Source organism: Athene noctua, chromosome 1, assembly GCF_965140245.1.
Source record: "Athene noctua chromosome 1, bAthNoc1.hap1.1, whole genome shotgun sequence".
Taxonomy (NCBI): domain Eukaryota; kingdom Metazoa; phylum Chordata; class Aves; order Strigiformes; family Strigidae; genus Athene; species Athene noctua.
The window spans coordinates 250,355,982-250,375,047 of record NC_134037.1 but is presented as its reverse complement, the minus strand read 5'-3'; the positions used below and the strand labels follow the sequence as shown (position 1 = coordinate 250,375,047).

At 38.4% G+C, this 19,066-nt stretch overlaps 1 protein-coding gene across 2 annotated transcripts in view; it reads right to left on the bottom strand.

Moving 5' to 3' along the window:
- TRPC6 (transient receptor potential cation channel subfamily C member 6) overlaps window positions 1-19,066 on the bottom strand; it is a 111,787-nt gene that overhangs the window by 14,924 nt on the left and 77,797 nt on the right. For both annotated transcript variants that reach the window (XM_074916664.1, XM_074916675.1), the window contains exons 3-7: window positions 17,529-17,714; window positions 15,317-15,481; window positions 10,460-10,673; window positions 8,366-8,593; window positions 2,339-2,603 (exon numbers count right to left, since the gene is read on the bottom strand). In XM_074916664.1, the coding sequence (XP_074772765.1) occupies window positions 2,339-2,603; window positions 8,366-8,593; window positions 10,460-10,673; window positions 15,317-15,481; window positions 17,529-17,714 (1,058 nt within the window). The remainder of the gene's footprint in view (window positions 1-2,338; window positions 2,604-8,365; window positions 8,594-10,459; window positions 10,674-15,316; window positions 15,482-17,528; window positions 17,715-19,066) is intronic.

Genomic DNA, 19,066 nt, shown 5'->3' with positions numbered 1-19,066 from the left:
TGGGGATACTGATTTTTTTTTCAAGTCAGTTCATTTAAATACATGTATTTCCTCTTAATAATTTTATATATATATATATATGCATAAACATAAATCCAAACCACTGAGGTATCTTTTCATATCTATCTCCACCTGTTTAAAAATATATTCCCCCTTGCTTTGATGAAGAGATCTCAGTTCCGCCTGTCCAAAAATGCAGTAGCATTGCAAAGCACATTTTGGATTTTGTTGCATTATTGTTAAGAAAAAAAAAAAAAGTTAAAAGAAATGTTTTATTTTTAGTAGTGAATTTACTTCTCTGCTTACAATATTTTATCAGTATTCCATCTGTGAGTCATAGTTTTAGGTAATTTATCTACGGTGTGATCAAATAATACTAAAAAAGTAGTAACAATTTTTTTTCTCTTGGCCAAGTTTGCTTCCTGGCTAAATATACTTCATAGCAGCTACAGCTTGAATATCATGACAGCCAGAAATTAAGTGGGTAAGGGCTGCAGAGCATGGAAAAGAATGAGTTCCCGCTCAAGTGATTTGTCTTTAAATCACAGCTAGAAATGAGATGCATGATAAATGTATACCAAATAACTCCTGACAGAGAAATTCAGAATTTCTATTCTTACGGTGGAAGAAGAAAAAAAGAATAACCAAGAAAATAGTCAAAGAAAAAAAGGGGAATCTATTTTCTCCTCTCAAAATGGAATAGGTTATTACCATTGGTAACTACAGGGAGCCAGAGCTTTAAAAAGGGATTAGATTTTTTTTTTTTTTTAATGGTGAGAATATATGGAGTTGTCTGAATTAAATCACAAGTATTTTACAATGTGTATCACACTGTAGTGATTAGCCTGCTTCAGTTACAGATGACAGTGGCACTTGTCAGAGGCACCAGCCTTGCTCCACAGGCTGCAGGGAGCCACTGCACTCTGAAGTGCTGGTGCCAATCACCCTCGCAGGCAGGATGCTGTCCTGCAGGTCCAGGGTCTGACCAGCCTATGTCCCAAAGTCCCTGAACTCTGTGAACAAGCCCTGTGCATGGAGTGCTATTACTGATTGCACTGCCAGGTCATCTGACATACGTACAGGGCTGTGTAAGGGGTCTGTGATACTTCTGGTTTTGTTTAAGCCTCCCCAGCCTAACATGGCCCAGGAGGTTGTTGGTCTGCTTTGCCACAAGGGCACGTTTTGCTGGCTCACAGTCAACTTGGTGTCCATCAGGACCCCCCAGGTGGTTTTCTGCCAAGATGCTTTCCAGCTGGTCAGCCCCAGCCTGTCCCGGTGCTTGGGGTCCTTCCTCCCTAGGGGCAGGACATGGCATTTCCCTGTGTTGAACTTCACAAGGTTCCTGTCAGACCATTTCTTCAACCTGTCGAGGTCCTTCTGAATGGCATTACAACCTGCTGGCCTATCAGTCACTCTCGTTCATCCACACAGACCTCCTGACAAGTTTGCTTGATTTCCTGCCCATTGAGATGGACCAATCTTGAGCACTGAAAAGGCAATTCTCAAAAATCAATCAGCTTCCCTGGACTGCCCTTCTCTCCAGGGCCTTATCCCACAAGATTCTTCCCTGAACAGCCCAAAGTCTGTTCTCCTGAAGTCTGGAGTTGTGTTCCTGCTATTTGCCTTCTTCTCTCTTCTCAGGAACCTGAACTCCACCATCTGAACCAGTCAAGGCTGCTCCCAGCCTTCACGTACTCAAACAGTTCTTCCTTGCTTGTAAAAGTCAGGTGTCATAAAGCTCCTCTCTTCATCAGCTCCCCCATCACCTGTGTCAGGAGTTTATTGTCAATGCCATCCAGAAACCTCCTGGATTCCTTGTGCCCTGCTGTATTGTCCCTCCGGCAGATATCAGGGTGGTTAAAAATCCCCATGAGCACCAGGGTCTGCAAGTGTGAGGCTTCCACTTGCCTGAAGAAGGTCTCACCTACTTCCTTTTCCTGATCAGGCATTCTGTAGCAGACATGCACTACATCACCCATGTTGGTCTTTCCTCTAATCCTGAGCTATAAACTCTCACTGGCTCATCACCTATCCCTAGGCAGAGGTACAGGCGTTCTGGCTGCTCTCTCACATATAAGGCAACTATTTCTCACCTTCCCAGCTTGTCTTTCCTGATTTATCATAGTATTGTTGGGATCGACAGCTCATTCTCTGATTTCAAATATATCCTTTAAGCACCAGAACAACAGAGAAAATTACTACTTAATCCAAGATGAAGAAATTTTTAAGAGATGCAAACTTTATAAAACAATTAGTAAATTTAATACATACAATGCAAACAGCCAACTTCCCATAAAAAGTAGTCCACAATCATAACAGCTTAATCAGTTGTACTTACGTTGTGAATGCTTCATTTTGTTTTGCCCCCAGATAGTAGGAATAGAGATTAAACATGCCTATCATGAAAGCCACAAACACCATTATAAATATCACCATGAACTTGAAGATGTCTTTCACAGTTCTGCCAAGTGATATCTGCAGTGGTCCAAAGCTTTCGTTAGCTGGTAAGATGTAGGCTATTCTGGAGAAACTTAATACTACTGCAATTGCATACAGGCCTTCAGATATGATCTGAGGATCAGACGGATCCCAGTTTATTCTGGCTAGAAACAAAAGATGAGAATTTCTGTCAGTATTTCAAGATGTCTGTACAGATCTGTGGGAGGTCTTTTTGGAACAGCAGCTGGAGGTGAGGGAAGAAACCCTGAGCAACTCAAACAGCAGTAGTCACTTCTGTTTAGCCAATTGTATCGAGCCAGGTAGCACTAAAACCATTTCACAGTTCCACTGTATTGATTATAAAGGTGGGCTGTAAAATCACTGAGGTAACTTTTTGGGAGTTTAATCCCAGCCTATTAGAGAATTTAAGTAAAATTCAGCTTACAGTGCCAAGTGATGAAAACTGAATAAATTAAAATAGAAAAATTATTTGTTTGATCTACCCAAAATGAACTGTTTAGATGTGGGGATCTGGAACCATTAAATGCCATCCACAATTACAAAACTGTGGGAATGATAATGTTTCTCTACTTTACTGCATCTTTTTACTCAGAGCATACACCAAACACCTATTTCCATCACCTTTTCTACCATCATTTCTATCAATCTCTTCAGTTGAAGCTAATTCACTTCTGTGAATTACTTGAACGTCCTCTCAATCAGAGTGAATGTGACACTGTTGTTTGACAGTGATCACATTCAACTGCAGAGGAGAACATTCAGGTTCAAACCTGTACTTAAAGCAATATTTACAGGAAAGCGTCAAAAGAAGAAAACCAAAGCAACACCCTTCACAATCATCCAGGCAAAGGATAAGGAGCTGACTGAGAGATTAAGGGTCAGCATTAAAGGGAGGGAAGGAACAGGTGACATTATAATAGGGGTCTGCTACAGGCCACCCCACCAGGAAGACTGAGCAAATGAGGACCTCTATAGACAGATAGGAGCAGCCTCACGTTCACAAGCCCTGGTCCTCATGGGGGAATTTAATCACCCAAATATTTGCTGGAGGGACAACACAGCAGGGCATAAGCAAGCCAGAAGGTTCTTGGAATGCGTTGATGGTAACTTCCTTCAGCAAATGGTGGAGAAGTCAATGAGGAGAGGTGCAATGCTTGACCTTGTTCTCACTAACAAGGAGGGGCTGGTGGGGAGTGTGAAGCTCAAGGGCAGTCTTGGCTGCAGTGACCATGAAATGGTGGGATTCAACATCTTTGGGGCAGTGAGAAGGGTGCACAGCAAGCTCACTACTGTAGACTTCAGGAGAGCTGATTTTGGTCTGTTCAGGGATCTGCCTGGCAGAGTAGCATGGGATAAAGCCCTGGAGAGTAGATGGTCAAAAAAGTTGGTTCATGTTCAAGGATCACCTCCTTCAAACTCAGGAGCTGTCCATGCTAACAAAGAGGAAGTGGGGTAAGACCACCAGAAGGCCTGCATGGATGAGCAAGTAGCTCCTGGACAAACTCAAACACAGAAAAGAAGCCTGCAGAGGTGGAAGCAAGGACCAGTAGCCTAAGGGATACAGATAAACTGTCTGAGCAGCCAGGGATCAGGTTAGGAAAGCCAAAGCCCTGATAGAATTAAATCTGGCCAGGGATGTCAAGGGCAACAAGAAAAGCTTCTATGGGTATGTCAGTAATAAAAGGAAGACTAGGGAAAATGTTAGCCCTCTCCAGAAGGAAACAGAAGACCTGTTTACCCAGGATATGGAGAAGGCTCAATGAATTTTTTGCCTCAGTCTTCACTAGTAAGTGTTCCAGTCATACTGCCCAAGACACAGAAAGCAAAGGCGGGGACTGGGAGAATGAAGATCCACCAACTGTTGGAGATAAGACCATCCGAGGAACCTGAAAGTGCACAACAGTATCTGATGAGATGCATCTGTGGGTCCTGAGGGAACTGAAGGACTAAGTGGCTAAGCCACTGTCCATATTTGAGAAGTCATGGCAGTCCAGTGAGGTTCTCACTGACTGGAATAGTGGAAACATAACCCTTATTTTTATAAAGGGAAAAAAAGGAAGATCCAGGGAACTACAGACCAGTCAGACTCACCTCTGTGTTTGGCAAGATCATGGAGCAGATCCTTCTGGAAACTATGCTAGAGCACATGGAAAACAAGGAGGTGATTGGTGACAGCCAACATGGCTTCACTAAGGGCAAATCATGCCTGACAGATTTGGTGGCCTACGATGGGGTTACAGCACTGATGGAGAAGGGAAGAGCAACTGACATCATCTACCTGGACTTGTGCAAAGTGTTTGACACTGTCCTGAACAATATCCTTGTCTCTTAAATTGGAGAGACAAGGATTTGGTGGATGCACCACTTGGTGGATGAGGAATTTGCTGGGTGGTTGCGCTCAAAACTGTTGCAGTCAATGACTCAATATCCGAGCGGAGACCAGTGACGAGTGGTGTTCCTCAGGGACCAGTATTGGGACCAGAGCTGTTTAACATCTTTGTTGGAGACATGGACAGTGGGATTGAGTGCACCCTCAGCAAGTTTGCCAATGACACCAGGCTGCATTGTGCGGTTGACACGCTGGGGTGAAGGGATGTGCCACCCAGAAGGACCTTGACAGGCTTCAGAGGTGGGCCCGTGCAAACCTCATGAAGTTCAACAAGGCCAAGTGCAAAGTCCTGCACGTGGGTTTGGAGCAATCCCAAGCACAAATACAGGCTGGGAAATGAGTGGGTTTAGAGCAGCCCTGCGGAGAAGGACTTGGGGTATTAGTGGATGGAAAACTGACTATGAGCCAGCAATGTGCGCTCACAGCCCAGAAAGCCAACCGTGCCCCGGGCTGCATCAAGAGAAGTGTGGCCAGCAGGTCAAGGGAGGGGATTCTCCCCCTCTCTCCTCTTGTGAGACCCCACCTGGAGCACTGTGTCCAGCTCTGGGGCCCCCCAATGTAAGAAGGACATGGACCTGCTCGAGCAGGTCCAGAGGAGGCCATGAAGATGATCAGGGGGCTGGAGCACCTCCCCTATGAGGACAGGCTGAGAGAGTCAGAGTTGTTCAGTCTGAAGAAGAGAAGGCTCTGTGGAGACCTTATAGTGGCCTTCCAGTACTTAAAGGGGGCCTACAGGAAAGATGGGGAGGGACTTTTTACAAAGGCCTGTAGTGATAGGATGAGGGGTAATGGCTTTAAACTGAAAGAAGATAGATTTAGATTAGCTATAAGGAAGAAATTCTTTCTTGTGAGGGTGGTGATACACTGGCACAGGTTGCCCAGAGAAGCTGTGGCTGCCCCCTCCCTGGCAGTGTTCAAGGCCAGGTTGGACGGGGCTGTGAGCAACCTGGGCTAGTGGAAGGTGTCCCTGCCCATGGCAGGGGTTTGAAACTGGATGACCTTTAAAGGTCTCTTCCAACCCAAACTATTCTATGATTCTATGAATACTTCCTTGCTGGAGATTAAGGTATTCTCTGATGACTCAGAAGTCACTACTGTGCTTCAGGCAGAGAGAAGAGGTTTACCTGGGATGGGTTACCTACATCTCAGGAGAATGTTGTTATCTGTGTTTACTCTGCTGTAAAGCCACCAAATGAAAGAAAAAATTTATAGTGCAATGAACGCAATCACTGGCATTTGGAAAAATAGTAATTTGAGCTGTTAAGTAACACATATTCATTTAATAAAAAGTCTATGATTTATACAGCTTTCTAATACCCAGTGATGCTCAGCAGTATTCAAAATGGATACATCAGAAAACAATATTCTTCAAGGAACTTACTGCCATACCAATACTCCTGTATCATGACAAAGCAGTGGATAACTCTGGGTTTAGGTATTACAAGGCTAGTTAGCACATGCATTGACTTGCTAGCTGCTCTTTGTTTCTTGCAGGTATGTGCACATTTTTTTGTTTGTTGAGTTCCTCACTGTATAGCCTATTACACACTATATTCAAATGAGAAAATGTCTGTATGACAAAAGTCTGCACATTTTCACATAAACAGACATACCTATGCTAGCTTTACCTTGGATTTCATGGATCACTAAAATCAAAGATGTCAGAGTTTCAGTATGGGCTAGTTGCCAGATGTCTTTTAGGTTTCCAGATTAGTTGTATTATCACAGAAAGCTTGATGTGGGAAGGGACCTCTGAGGCCATCTGGTTCAGCACTCCTGCTACAGCAGGTCCAGCTAGAACCTGTTGCTCAGGGTCATGTCCAGATGGCACGTGAGTATCTCCAAGGATGGAGACTCCACCACCTCCCTGGGCAACCTGTGTCAGTGCTGAGTCACCCTCATAGTAAAAAAGTGTTTCTTGGTGTCCAGAGGGAACCTCCTGTGTTTCAGTTGATGCCCATTGCCTCTGGTCCTGGCACTGGGCACCACTGGCTCTGTTCTCTTTGCACCCCTCCTTCAGGTATTTCTATACATTGATGAGATCCCTCTTAAGCCTTCTCTTCTCCAGGCTGAACAGTCCCAGCTCTCTCAGACTTTCCTTTTAGAAGAGATGCTCCAGTCCTTTCATCATCTTCATGGCCCTTCACTGGCCCTTCTCTCCAGTATGTCCATGTCTCTCTTGTATGGAGGAGCCCAGAACTGGACACAATTCTCCAGGTGTGGCCTCAGCAGTGCTGAGGAGAGGGCAAGGACAACATCCCTCCCTCCACGTGCTGGCAATGCTTTGCCTAGTGCAGCCCTTGGCCACCTTTGCCACAAGGGCCCATTGCTGCTCGTGTTCAACCTGGTGTCCACCAAGTTGTGTTTGATAGCCTATAACAAAACCTGTGGCATTAAATGTTCACTATTAATATTATCCATGTTAGGTCTACCATACATAGATGTCCTCCAAGCAGATCAGTGTACCTGCATATACTAAAAAATGGCTTGACTTTGCTTAAGTGCATTACAAAGTCACAACTCATGACTAAAGTCAATGGAAACTGCCTCGCTAAATGATACAGTGCTATATAGTATAAATGAGTTATGAGACTTGTGCTTTTCATACCCAGAAACTGTGAACATAAATAACAGTCCCTGTTTACAAATTCTTCAAGTGGGTGTTACTGAAAACTGAATTAATATTTAACTAGCTGCTTTTATAACTTATGTGAAATTTGTAGCTTTCCAGTAAAATTTATAAGGTTACAATTTAATGGATTTCAGAATATATATTAATTGCTCTGCTTTTTCTACAGCCTGGATAATGAAGAAATGTAAGCTTATCAGAAATAGTATTTGATGCATGGAATAGAGATAGAAACTGATGTAATTTATTATCTAGAGAAAAATATCTAATAAAGGGAAGAGAGATGTGGTGGTGTTGAGAGTGAAGACAAGTAAACAGAGCTTAATTTTTTCTCATTTGGGCAAAATAGCTTCTAGTCACTTGTCATATATGCCAAGAAAGTTTATTAACATTTTTCTCTTACGGGTAGAGAGTGGACTGAGAAATATTAAAATAATATAACAGAGTCTCTGAGCAAAGAATATATAAAAGATATATTGGTTATGTTGGCAAAGCAGGTTTAAGAAATCCCTGCATCTCATTGCTTAGTTCTGCCCCTGCATTACAGTACACCACGTTTGCAGTTGTGCCAACACAAATGTTAGCAGGATAGCATTGTGTAACTGAACAGATGAAATGACCTGGATTAAAATAAGTCTTGAAAAGGGGTGGGGTGACTGTGGGGTTATTTTCATTTTAGAACATTTCAGTGCCTGATGTCTAAAACAGTCCCCAAAGAGATACATGAGTATAGCCAAGTGAACTGTGATCAGATAGCAGGGATGAGAACAAGGGGTAGGAATTTCTTAGGCAGTACATTGTGGAACTAAAGTATTGGAGACTTATTAACAGAAAATCAATTCATCTTGGCCCAAGAAGTAAATCTTAATCATGTGCAATCAACTTACCTAAGGTGTAGTATTTTATGTTGGGCTCCAGTGTTGGACTTGTCAGATCTTTCATATTGGCATCAACGAAGTTCTGGGCTCTGGATGCATGCCAAAATGCCATAAACCTTGCTATGAATGATGCTGCAAAAATTGCTAACATACCAAAATCAAGCATATTCCATAACTCAAAAAGGTACTCCTTTGGACCTTGAGACCAAATTTCTTTACATTCAGACCATATCATACCTGTATACAGACATAACAGAGAAAACAGTATGTTCTTTTATCTTCATGTTTATTTTATTTGATATTTTATTATGTATAGGAGACGTTCTTGGTTGCGCTCAAACAAACCCATTTTATCAGTGGGAATTTGAACACAAACTAAAATCCTTGAACCTGCCAATTCATATACATTCCAATACTTCTTTCTCATGTGGGTAATAATAATCTTTCACATTGTTTTTTCCCGTACAACTACAAAAGTTTTCAAAGAGAAGAATGGGATGTGAGTATTATGATCTGTTACAGACACAGGAAGAGCTGGAAAGAGCAGAAATGCTCTAGCATGATCATATAGCAGTGATAGAACTAATAGCAGAACTCACATCTTCTTATTTGTGGAGTACCCTGGATACAGTCTCTTTTACTGAAATTGCAAATACATGTGACAAATGAGTATGAGAGCTAAGAATCAGACCTAATGCTTCTTCAGTAGGGCAAAGGTATCTCTCTTATTCCTAATTATTCTCCCTTTATAATAAAATATAGAACTACAGTATTAGTTTATGGGTTTTTATTAGTTTATGCTTTTTATTGAGCAAAACATTCTTCTTTTTGAGATAAATTTTATTTAAGCATAAACTACATTTCTAGAATTATAAAGAGAGTTAATAAAACTCTGAATTGGAATACTGTCACTGTTTTTTGCACTTATCAAATTATCTGAAGGAACTTTTCATCCTTTTCAGATAAGGACAATTATAATGTTAATTACAGCAATTAAAGTCAGTGTTACATCTGTATGCACCAAATCAATTTTTCATAAACCATTTTACACATGACACTGAAATAACAAAATAGATTAAATTAGCTAATTAGACCTTCAAATTGTGAAACTTATTTACTCCTTTATTATCAGATGAAAACACTGATATTTATAGAATATTTGGAAATCTAAGTGACGTATTATTCTTATCATACACGTTTATATTAATTTATAAACAGCTTTACGATGAAATAAACAAATATTGACAATATATTTTAAATCTATAAGAATTAGTTGGTGTACAAATGGCTCTAATTTTAATGACGGAGAGCTCATAAAAGCAAAATATTTTAAACGCATAAATGCTTGAATGGAAACAGATTTTCCTTAGCTTGAATTTAACTCTCACATATTATAGACTTAACTAACAACCAGAATCCAGATCCTTAAAATATTTGGGCATCTAACCTCCATTGAAATAAATGGTATTAAGACTTGTAAATAAGATTCAGACAGCTAAAATAATTTTGAAGGCCTGTCCTGAAGTTCTGATGCTGAACAGCACTGCATCACTGAATTAAATGGGTCAGCTCAGAGTACAATTCACAGATTTAATTTCATCCCTATGTTGGGATGGAAAAATCTGCTGCTAAATATTCAGGGTCTATATTCTTCTTCTTCTTTGTCAATAATACATTCAGCTGTACACTATTAATTCTGCAGGCATACCTGCAAAAGTATCTTAGCAGAAGGAAACAGTTGGACACAAAAAAACTTGGCCCATCATGTGGAAATCTTTCCCCTTGGGAGTTGACACAGCCTGACTCAAGAAACCCCAGAACACTGGTAGACACTTTCCTTTGATATTCATAAAACTGCATTCATTCATATTCAGATGGTGTGGATTTCACCTAAATCCTTAACCTGAATGTTTGCGATTAACTAGACACATGTGAACCCTGCTGACATTCAATAAGAAACATGAGGCCAATATGGGAATGCAGCCAGTTAATAAACTCCCTTTGTTGCAGTTTTTACACATAACATTAACAGCAAAGGATTAAATTGGGTCCAGCTTCACTGAAATCATATCAAGAAAAATTTAAGCGAAAATTAATCTTTACCTATTACCCAAGAAATGATGAGCATCTCCATCCATGAGAAACAGGATGTTTTCATCCTAAACAGTTGTTTTACATTTCCTGTTGTTTCATTAGGTCGGAGTTTGGTGCCATCAAATCTGTCAGCTGCATTCATGACAAGTAGACCAAGAAAAATGGTGAAAGAGGCTGCATGGGCTACAAACTTCATAAATGGTCCACGCATTATCCTCCCCAGCTGCAACAGAGGTTATGAAACACAAGGATATTGCATTGCCTTCTTTCAAAATAAAAATGTATAAAAAAAAGAGTAACACAGAGAAATATATATTTCAGTAACCCACAGGAACAAATATTTGGAAGAAGTTCTATACTATGACTCCATGCTGACAGTCACCTTGAAATGTTTCCACTTATTTGCTGTTTTCAGAATGATAATCTATCAGTTCCACCATAAATGTATTTTTAACTCAGTGTTTTGAAATAATTCTATAATTATTTGGGGATATCTATGTTTATTATAAGTAATCGAGATAAAAATTTATTATAGTTGTTAAATTTCTTACATGCTAGTCATCTTTATGAGGCAACAAAGAAAATGGGATTTTGATACTTACTAAAAGCATTATATTATCACCAGGAGTGAATTATGACTAAAGAATTCTGTTTCCTGGATGACGTGATACTCAGTTTAGCACAGCTATTATGCAGTTTTCCCAACTTATTTTCTTATTAAAAAATAAATTCATGAGGCCTCAAAAGGTTATGTTTATAGTGTAGTGTCTTAACTTCCTTCCTGACTCCTTTAATGGAAATGTCCTCAACTTTGTCATGACTAAAAAAACTTTAGAATGGTTTAGTGCAACACTTAAAAACCGAAAGGTTTAATACAAATTCACACAAGGCTGAACTTTAAGCAATTATTTCTTTTTGAGAGTGCCTGTACTAATAGTAAAAGTCTTAGCTTGTTCACTTAGTTGGCAGCTGAAGAAAAATACTTTTTTGTTTTAGATTAAGGCAGTATCTGTATCTAACAAAATTTCTTTGGAAAGGATTGAAAGCAAGTGTCATGGATCTCAGCTGAAACACATAACAATGTGTGGTCTGGAAAAGGGAGGGGAAAGTAGAAAGATAAGTTATTAGTCTTGATATTTTTGCTAAACTTGTTTCAATAACAAAGTCAGAATTTTGTTGTCCTTACAGCCAGCTTTTACACAGAATAAGAGGATGCAATGGTAAAGTCTCAGATACAGATAACATTAAGAAAACTACACCAATGTAAAAAGAGGATACTGTTAAAGGAACACTGTCAAGGTTAGCAGGCACAAAATTTGGTTTTCTTTCTCCTTTATATTATTTTGCAAACCCATGCCATTCGTTATGTTTTTTACTCAATAAAATTAATTTATATTTTATTAAATAAAATATTCTGTCAGTCTCATGAGATGAACTTCAACAACCAGTTATTTTGGGTGAACTACAAAGACAACAGGTTATTGTCACGGGGAAAGATTTTATTTCAAGCTAGGAAGGAACAGTCATAAACAACACACAATAAAGTAGATCTGGAAAATTATAAAGTACCTTGACTGTGTCGTTTTAAATGCATTATTCTTATGTTCACAAAGATGGGTTAGGAGACAGATGCCAGAAACAGACATAGCCAGAAAAGAAGAAATAATACTGAAGAAAGTAATGTTAATATATCCTTTGATCAAAAAATATAAAATACAGTAGACCAAACTCACAGCTTCTCCCCTCCCACCCCTTCAAAAAAAGACAGAAATGTATTTTTTACATATACATAGCAAAATCTCCCTGGAAGCAAGAGTGACTACAGTTGAACTGATTACACAAATACTTGAAGTTATAATGACATTGCCATGTAACAGTGATCCAATAAAATCTTGAAATGACACTTCTAAAATTCTGAATCTCTTTATGGAGAAGCTGTAGGTCAGAAAATACAAATCAGGGACGGAAAGAGCAACATGTAAAGACAAGGCCATAATCTTGAAAGTTTAGGCATTTCTATAAGCTAGAGTCCCTCCTTAATAACTTTCACTGTGCATTTTGACATAAAAAATTCCCTCCTGTTGCACAGACTGAAGAATGATCTTCTAAATGCTCTGAATCCCTTTGTGTAATTTAAGTCATTTAAGTATGGGGGTTTGTTTTGAGTTTTCTTCTGGTTTCTGATCCTCTGTGCTATGGTCTTTGGTTTGCTATAGAGTTTTGCAGTGTTTTATAGGTTGGTTTTGGTTAGGACAAGATATACAGTAGTCATACTGTGGACACTTCGACATGTATTTGTCTTTATATAGGGTCACCTGAAATCGCTGGGGACCGGAGTCAGTGATTCACATTATTCCCTCCTTGTAACTCTGCAGAAACAATCAGTATTGTAACATTATGGCATTGATAAAGAAATTATATAATAGCACTCTGGGTAGCACATCTATCACAAAGGAGAAAAGGCCTGATAACAAAAAAGAGAGAATGAGTATACTTTTCTAGGAAGAACAATTTTCTAGCTCCTCATCTATTGGGCATAATGTTCAATTTCTTCTCCTCTACCACAGTGCAAAAGAGGAATGTGTATAGCCCTCAGAACATGCTTCTAGAAAGCACGTAGGGAATTATCAAGTTACTTCTTTAGAAATGCCAACCCCAGGTGGCTGGTAACAGCAAAAGAAGACTCAATTTCAAATTCAGAGCTCTCATCTTGGCCAAGGACTGACGGAATTACTTACGAATTCATAAAGCTAACAATCTAAATTCTATTATTAATTACAGCTGAACAACACAGACATTAGAGATTCTTGGAGATAACTGAAAAAAAGTTTTTACTCTTTCAAAATATCCTGTAATAAGACAGTATTCTACAAGTTTTGGGTTAATCATGCCAGTAGTGACACTGAATTACCAATTAAAAATGAAGAGCAAACAGTTCGCAAAACTCCTGAAGTCCCTCCATGCAGACTAGTGGCGGAAATTCAGGTAAGAGGCAATCTTAATTCCTTTTTGCACCTGACACTACTGGATTTCTGCTAAATCAACAGGACTTTGTCCATGTATTACTGTGAAATTTCTTCCAGATCTGAAAGTCTCAATTCAGTATCTGTGGTCCAAGCTCAAATTAACTTTTTCCTAAAGAGGAAACTGGTCAGCTATACAGGTAACTGACTGAAATCTTGCAAATATCATAAAGACATTTTTGCCTTTCTCAGAACCATGGCATGAGAATATAAAGAAATGCATTAGAATAACTCCACTGCAAGCTGTTATTTTCACCACAAATACTCTGAGTACTTTCCCTCTCTTCTGTCACCTACAGTTCCAAGCCTGAAAAAAGAATGGGTACTTTATCTCAGTAGGACGAGAAGATTTATAAAATTCCATCAATTCATACACAGAATGGACTCTGCTGATACAGATAATTTTCTGTATTGGAGCTACCCTATCCTGAAATTAAACAATGAACATTTTGTCTTCAAAAACCAGAAGAATCAGATTTTGAAGTATGAGTGAGGCACAATGTAAGAAATGACAACTGGTGAAAGAGTTGGATTAGATTTTACATCTGCAGAATATAATGAAACAGAAAGCATTCATCACATAAATCACACGATGAGACTATTCAATAGCAACAGAGGAAGTGAAATCTTAAAGGATGTTGTTCCTTGAACGTTAAAAAGCTACTCTGAAATAGCTTTTTCAGAATGTACAACCATTCAAAATTACTTAAAGATCCAATAAATCATTGAAAAAGGAAAATGACAAATAGATAAGTCACTGCTATAGTTGAAAGCCAATTGCTGAAGTGTGTTGAATCTCAAGGTGTGTTTTAAGACAAAAGTATTCATAAAAATCCTAGTCACTACACAGAAAATTGAAAAATACATAACTGACTTTTACTGTCCAGACTGAAAAAATTTTAAAATACGGCAAAATAAAAAAGACCCACCAACTAAAAAACAAAAAAACCCACAAAGATCTCAGTCCTCTCCTTCAACCTTCCTCTTCCCCTGGAATCACTGCATGTGCACAAGATTCAACCTGCTAAAATCATGGATGTTATACTGTAACCTGTTGAGTAATTCTTACAGGATCCAATTTGTTCCCTCTAACATACTCTCAAGGGAAATTTTCCACTGGTGTCCATTTAAAATGGATAGTGACCAGCTAAAACAGAGATTCAACACTAAGTTCAGATGGCTCAGAAACTATAACCCATCTTCAGTGGAAAGGTTTTCCATACTATGTATCATCCAAAACAGATACAGTGGCAGCATCCAAATCCAGACAGTGCATTATAAATGGATGCAGGGGAGGCTGAGTGACTGCTTTAAAAACCTCATGGAATATAATGAGCCAACACAGTTCACTTTGATTTCTAGAAAACTGATGATGACTGTTTTAATTTCTAGCATTTGTGTTTCAGTGACTTTTATCTATTAACTTTTAAGCATTAAAAATAAAATTGCCTTTGAGGTAATTAGAATCAACCCACAGCTTGAACTTAGTCTCATTCTGAATCAGTGGGAAATGAGGGTCCTCTGCATCTGCCTACAAAGGTAACAACGAAATAGTTTGACACATTGTTTCTAAAGCATTAATTTCTATAAGGCAACTATTGCTCAACCATTGTAATTTCATATACATTGCATTTAACACAATACATTTGCCTGTCTTACAATTGCCAGAAAACGCAATCCTGCAGCCATTCCATCCTAACTCAGCTTTAAAATAACACTTTTATAAAATATTATTTAAACATGACAGTAATTTATACTCATGCTTCATCTTTGCCAAACAGGAATCTACATACAGATGATACAGGAGTTAATAAAAGGCCATTACAAGATTTCACAGACTGACCTTACTGCAAGGAGCAATCCAGTAAGCCATCGAGAGGAATGGCAGTCCCACCGCAACAGCCAGAACAACCAGAAACTTCACTGCCATGGTCTGCTGTCGTAAACCTGACAAATTCTCATACCAGATTGAGAGAAGCTGTTGCTGGCAGTTTGGATGTGCCACAAACTGTAACAAAGAAAAGGAGCACAAAAAGAATACTGCTATCAGAATATCTTTTATTAAAATAACAGCTACATGAAGCACATTAAGAATGTTGGAATAGCAACTCATCTTATATTCAGAGAAGCATTAACAAGGGTATAAGAAAAAGTTGTTTGATGAGCATAATCTCCCAGTATGCAGGCATGTTGCTATCAGCAACAATAAATCCTTTAATTAAAAAACCCTATTATTTTATTGACACTGTGTTCCATCACAAACTATTTATTTCCATCTAAGGGTAATTAAACATGAACTTTATCCAGGTAAACTCTACTTGCTTCTGACATTTATAACTTTCATGTTACTACTTCAGAAATTTTAAAACTTCAAGTCTTTGTTCTGCAAAGGTCATTATACAGCCTTTAGTTATGACAGAAAGAATATGCCGTATTTTTCACATGCTAACATGGAAAATACCTTTTTTTTTCAGCTGTCATAAGAAAAAAGCTGTCACTTTTGCAGGAAATTAGATAAGGACTATTTATAACTTGGTTCTGGAATCTTTTGGACAAACTCTGAAAAACTGATTAGTTTGGTCTATAACCCTGATTTCTGTCAAAACCTCTAGAGAGTATAAGAAGCATCTTACAAAGGCAGATATTCACATACAGTGGATTCCTGCACACTGTAAATTTTTAAGTCTAGACCTGGAAATACAATTAAAAATTTAACTGAATCTAGTATTTTTCTTCTGGAATAGTTCTGTATATGACTGGCTGAAGGTGCAAGAAATGTCTTTATTCAGGCAAGAGAAAGTGTTTACAGAAAGTTTACTTTAAGCAAGAATTAGGACTCAAATACTATGAAGGACAAAGTCAATGTGGTATCTTTTCTTCAAAAGTTGTTTCAGCTCTCTTTAGTGGTCATACCTTGCCAAGTGTTTTGCAGGTTTGCATTCATATGCTGGTAGGTGCTATTCAGTCAAAATATTTTTTTTCTTTTCTTGCCTTCATGAACACATAAAATCTCCTCACGTATAAATGTTTTAAGTGTCCTCCAGAGATGTCAAGTCAATTTTTGTAAAAAATCTACAACTCTTCTAATATATTAGATCTGATTGTTCAGCTGACACTGGATTTTTAAGAGTCTTGACTCCCTGTGAGGTGTTTTTTTTTTTTTGGGTGGGGGTGGTGTAAATAAAATATTGTTTATTTTCACAGTGATCTGATCCATCTGATCCATTTCATTATGTAGGGAAAGTTATATCACAGGTCTTACTGCTCTGTCAGGAAATAGCTCTACTTTAGGGTAACCTGCTCTGCTTTCAAAGTATATTCCTGAGAGGTATCTTCCTGACCTTGAGTTGTACAAGCTTCATCACATAAATAATTTCTCCCTAGTTCCTTGAGCACTTTTCAGATGCAGACTAGAGTATTAAACTGACAGTAGAAATGAAACTAAGCCGAAGAAGGGATGATAACCCCTGTATATTCAACACTGCCTGGAGCCTGCTGTTCTTCAGAAGTGAGAACCACAGAACTACTACTCCTAGACTGTGTCTCTGATCATCTGTACAAACAAATACAAATTTTCTGGGAGACATGCAATTTCACTAAGTTTTCTCAACTTTCTGACTAAGACACAACAGCTTGAAAAAATGTGTATCTGTATTTGTTATCATGCAGTGCAAAGGACTGCTGCGCTATCCTCTGGTTTTTATTACATCTTATACTTTTCCAGGCCACAGTAGTGCTAGTTTCTTCCCTCTTCTTTAAAAAAAACAGAATAAACCTAACCCAAGTAAGTATCTGCAAATTTTGCATATAGTTACACATTTTTTTAGAGTAATTTGTCCTTATACTCACTGTGACTGGTATCCACCCTGAATATCTGGTGTTTGTTTTATTGCAAGCTATTTGGGGCAAGCATAATTTTGTTGGTAAAGTACACTGTGCAGAAGTGCCAAAATGTTTATTTAAGGGTCATAGGCTACCAAAACATAAACATTCAATAATAGCACAATTTAATACCACTATCATGATATGTCTGTTTGATCAACATAACTGCTTACTTTCTTAACTTCATACTTAATGGCGAGTTTTAAGCGGCTAAGGCTGGGGCGACCATGTTCTCCATTATTATGGCTCATCTCTACATCACCATTCAAAATAGCTTCCACTTCTTCTGTATTTCTGCACAAATCAAGGAGTCCAACTACAAAATCCTTGCATTGCATAGACAATTTCTTGTAATCGTTCTAGAAAAGAAAAGAAGAAATATAACTTGCTGTTTAAACCTAACACGAAAGAAATAGTTCTATACCCCAGCTACACATATGTGAGCATCAATAGTTTGTTTGTATCTTGTCATGTTTTTTTTCTGGTATATTAACAGCACTTTGTTATCAGTCATCTACTTCCCCTGAATGTTCAAAGTGTGGGATTCGTCTCACCTTGATTACCTTGGACATCTATAGCATTAACAACTTTTACACCTGAGTTACTTCTCTAGACTTTCCTTAGAGTCAATTGAAAGTAAAAAAATGTTTTCAGAAATATTGTATGACATATTTTAACGACTATTTCCAGTTAAGATGAATAGCACAGGGGGAAATTTTCTCTTCACTGACTGTCACAGAAGTCTAGATAAGTAGCTCAGATGTAGACAATTACAATGTAGAGATCTCAGTTGAACAAGATTAGTATCCTAGAGAGAACACGTCTAAACAACTTCCCAACCTTCTGGAGAACTACAGAAATATACTGAATTTTCTTAGGTCTTGAATTATTCTTGTAAACCTTATCTTTCTCATTTTCCAACATCTCTTTTAGCTTGCAAACACAAGATTTGATTGCCGTTTTCCAGCAGTGTCAGCAGTGCTACAGATAGCATGGTAATACCACACCTCCAACTCTCAATGCTCTTTAGCTCAAATATCTCATGACAGACTTTGCCATGTGAGCCAAAATGTTGCTTTACAACTGCAGGTTCAGTTGCCGATTGCTTTAACTACCAAATATTCTTCTCAGTTACTGTTTTCTTCAAGGCGTTAAGTCAAACCAGAAAAAGATACTTTGATCACTATAATCCACAGTTCTTTAACCACTCCTTACTTGCAGCTGTGTTTGGGACATAAAAGATGAATACATTTGACAGATAGGGAATTAGATGGATAAACAGATGTATATCTAAAGCTAAAAAATGTGTACAGATATATTGTCCCTGGCCCAGGTCTTACGAGAGATTTACTCATACATGTGTCAACAACTTATGATATTTTTGTGATCTCTGCTAATTTTAATGTCTTAAAAAGATGAAATTACTGTGGAATTTTTCCCAAAAGAATGAAAATATTCCAGCCAACCCACACCATACAGGACTGCTTATATGGTCTCTATTTCATCTTCAGAGTATCTTTCTATGAATGCTTTTATTACAGTGATCCATTTCCCCCTCTTCTGGTCTGTTCTTCATAGATTTTCCCCTTCTTCCACTCTTAGTCTCTTTAGTCACTTCCTTTTGATTACTTCCTCCCTACTAACTGCCATCTAATGCACACCCTGGAAGAGAAACCATTATTTTGAGTATACAGAATGTCCTAATTTATTT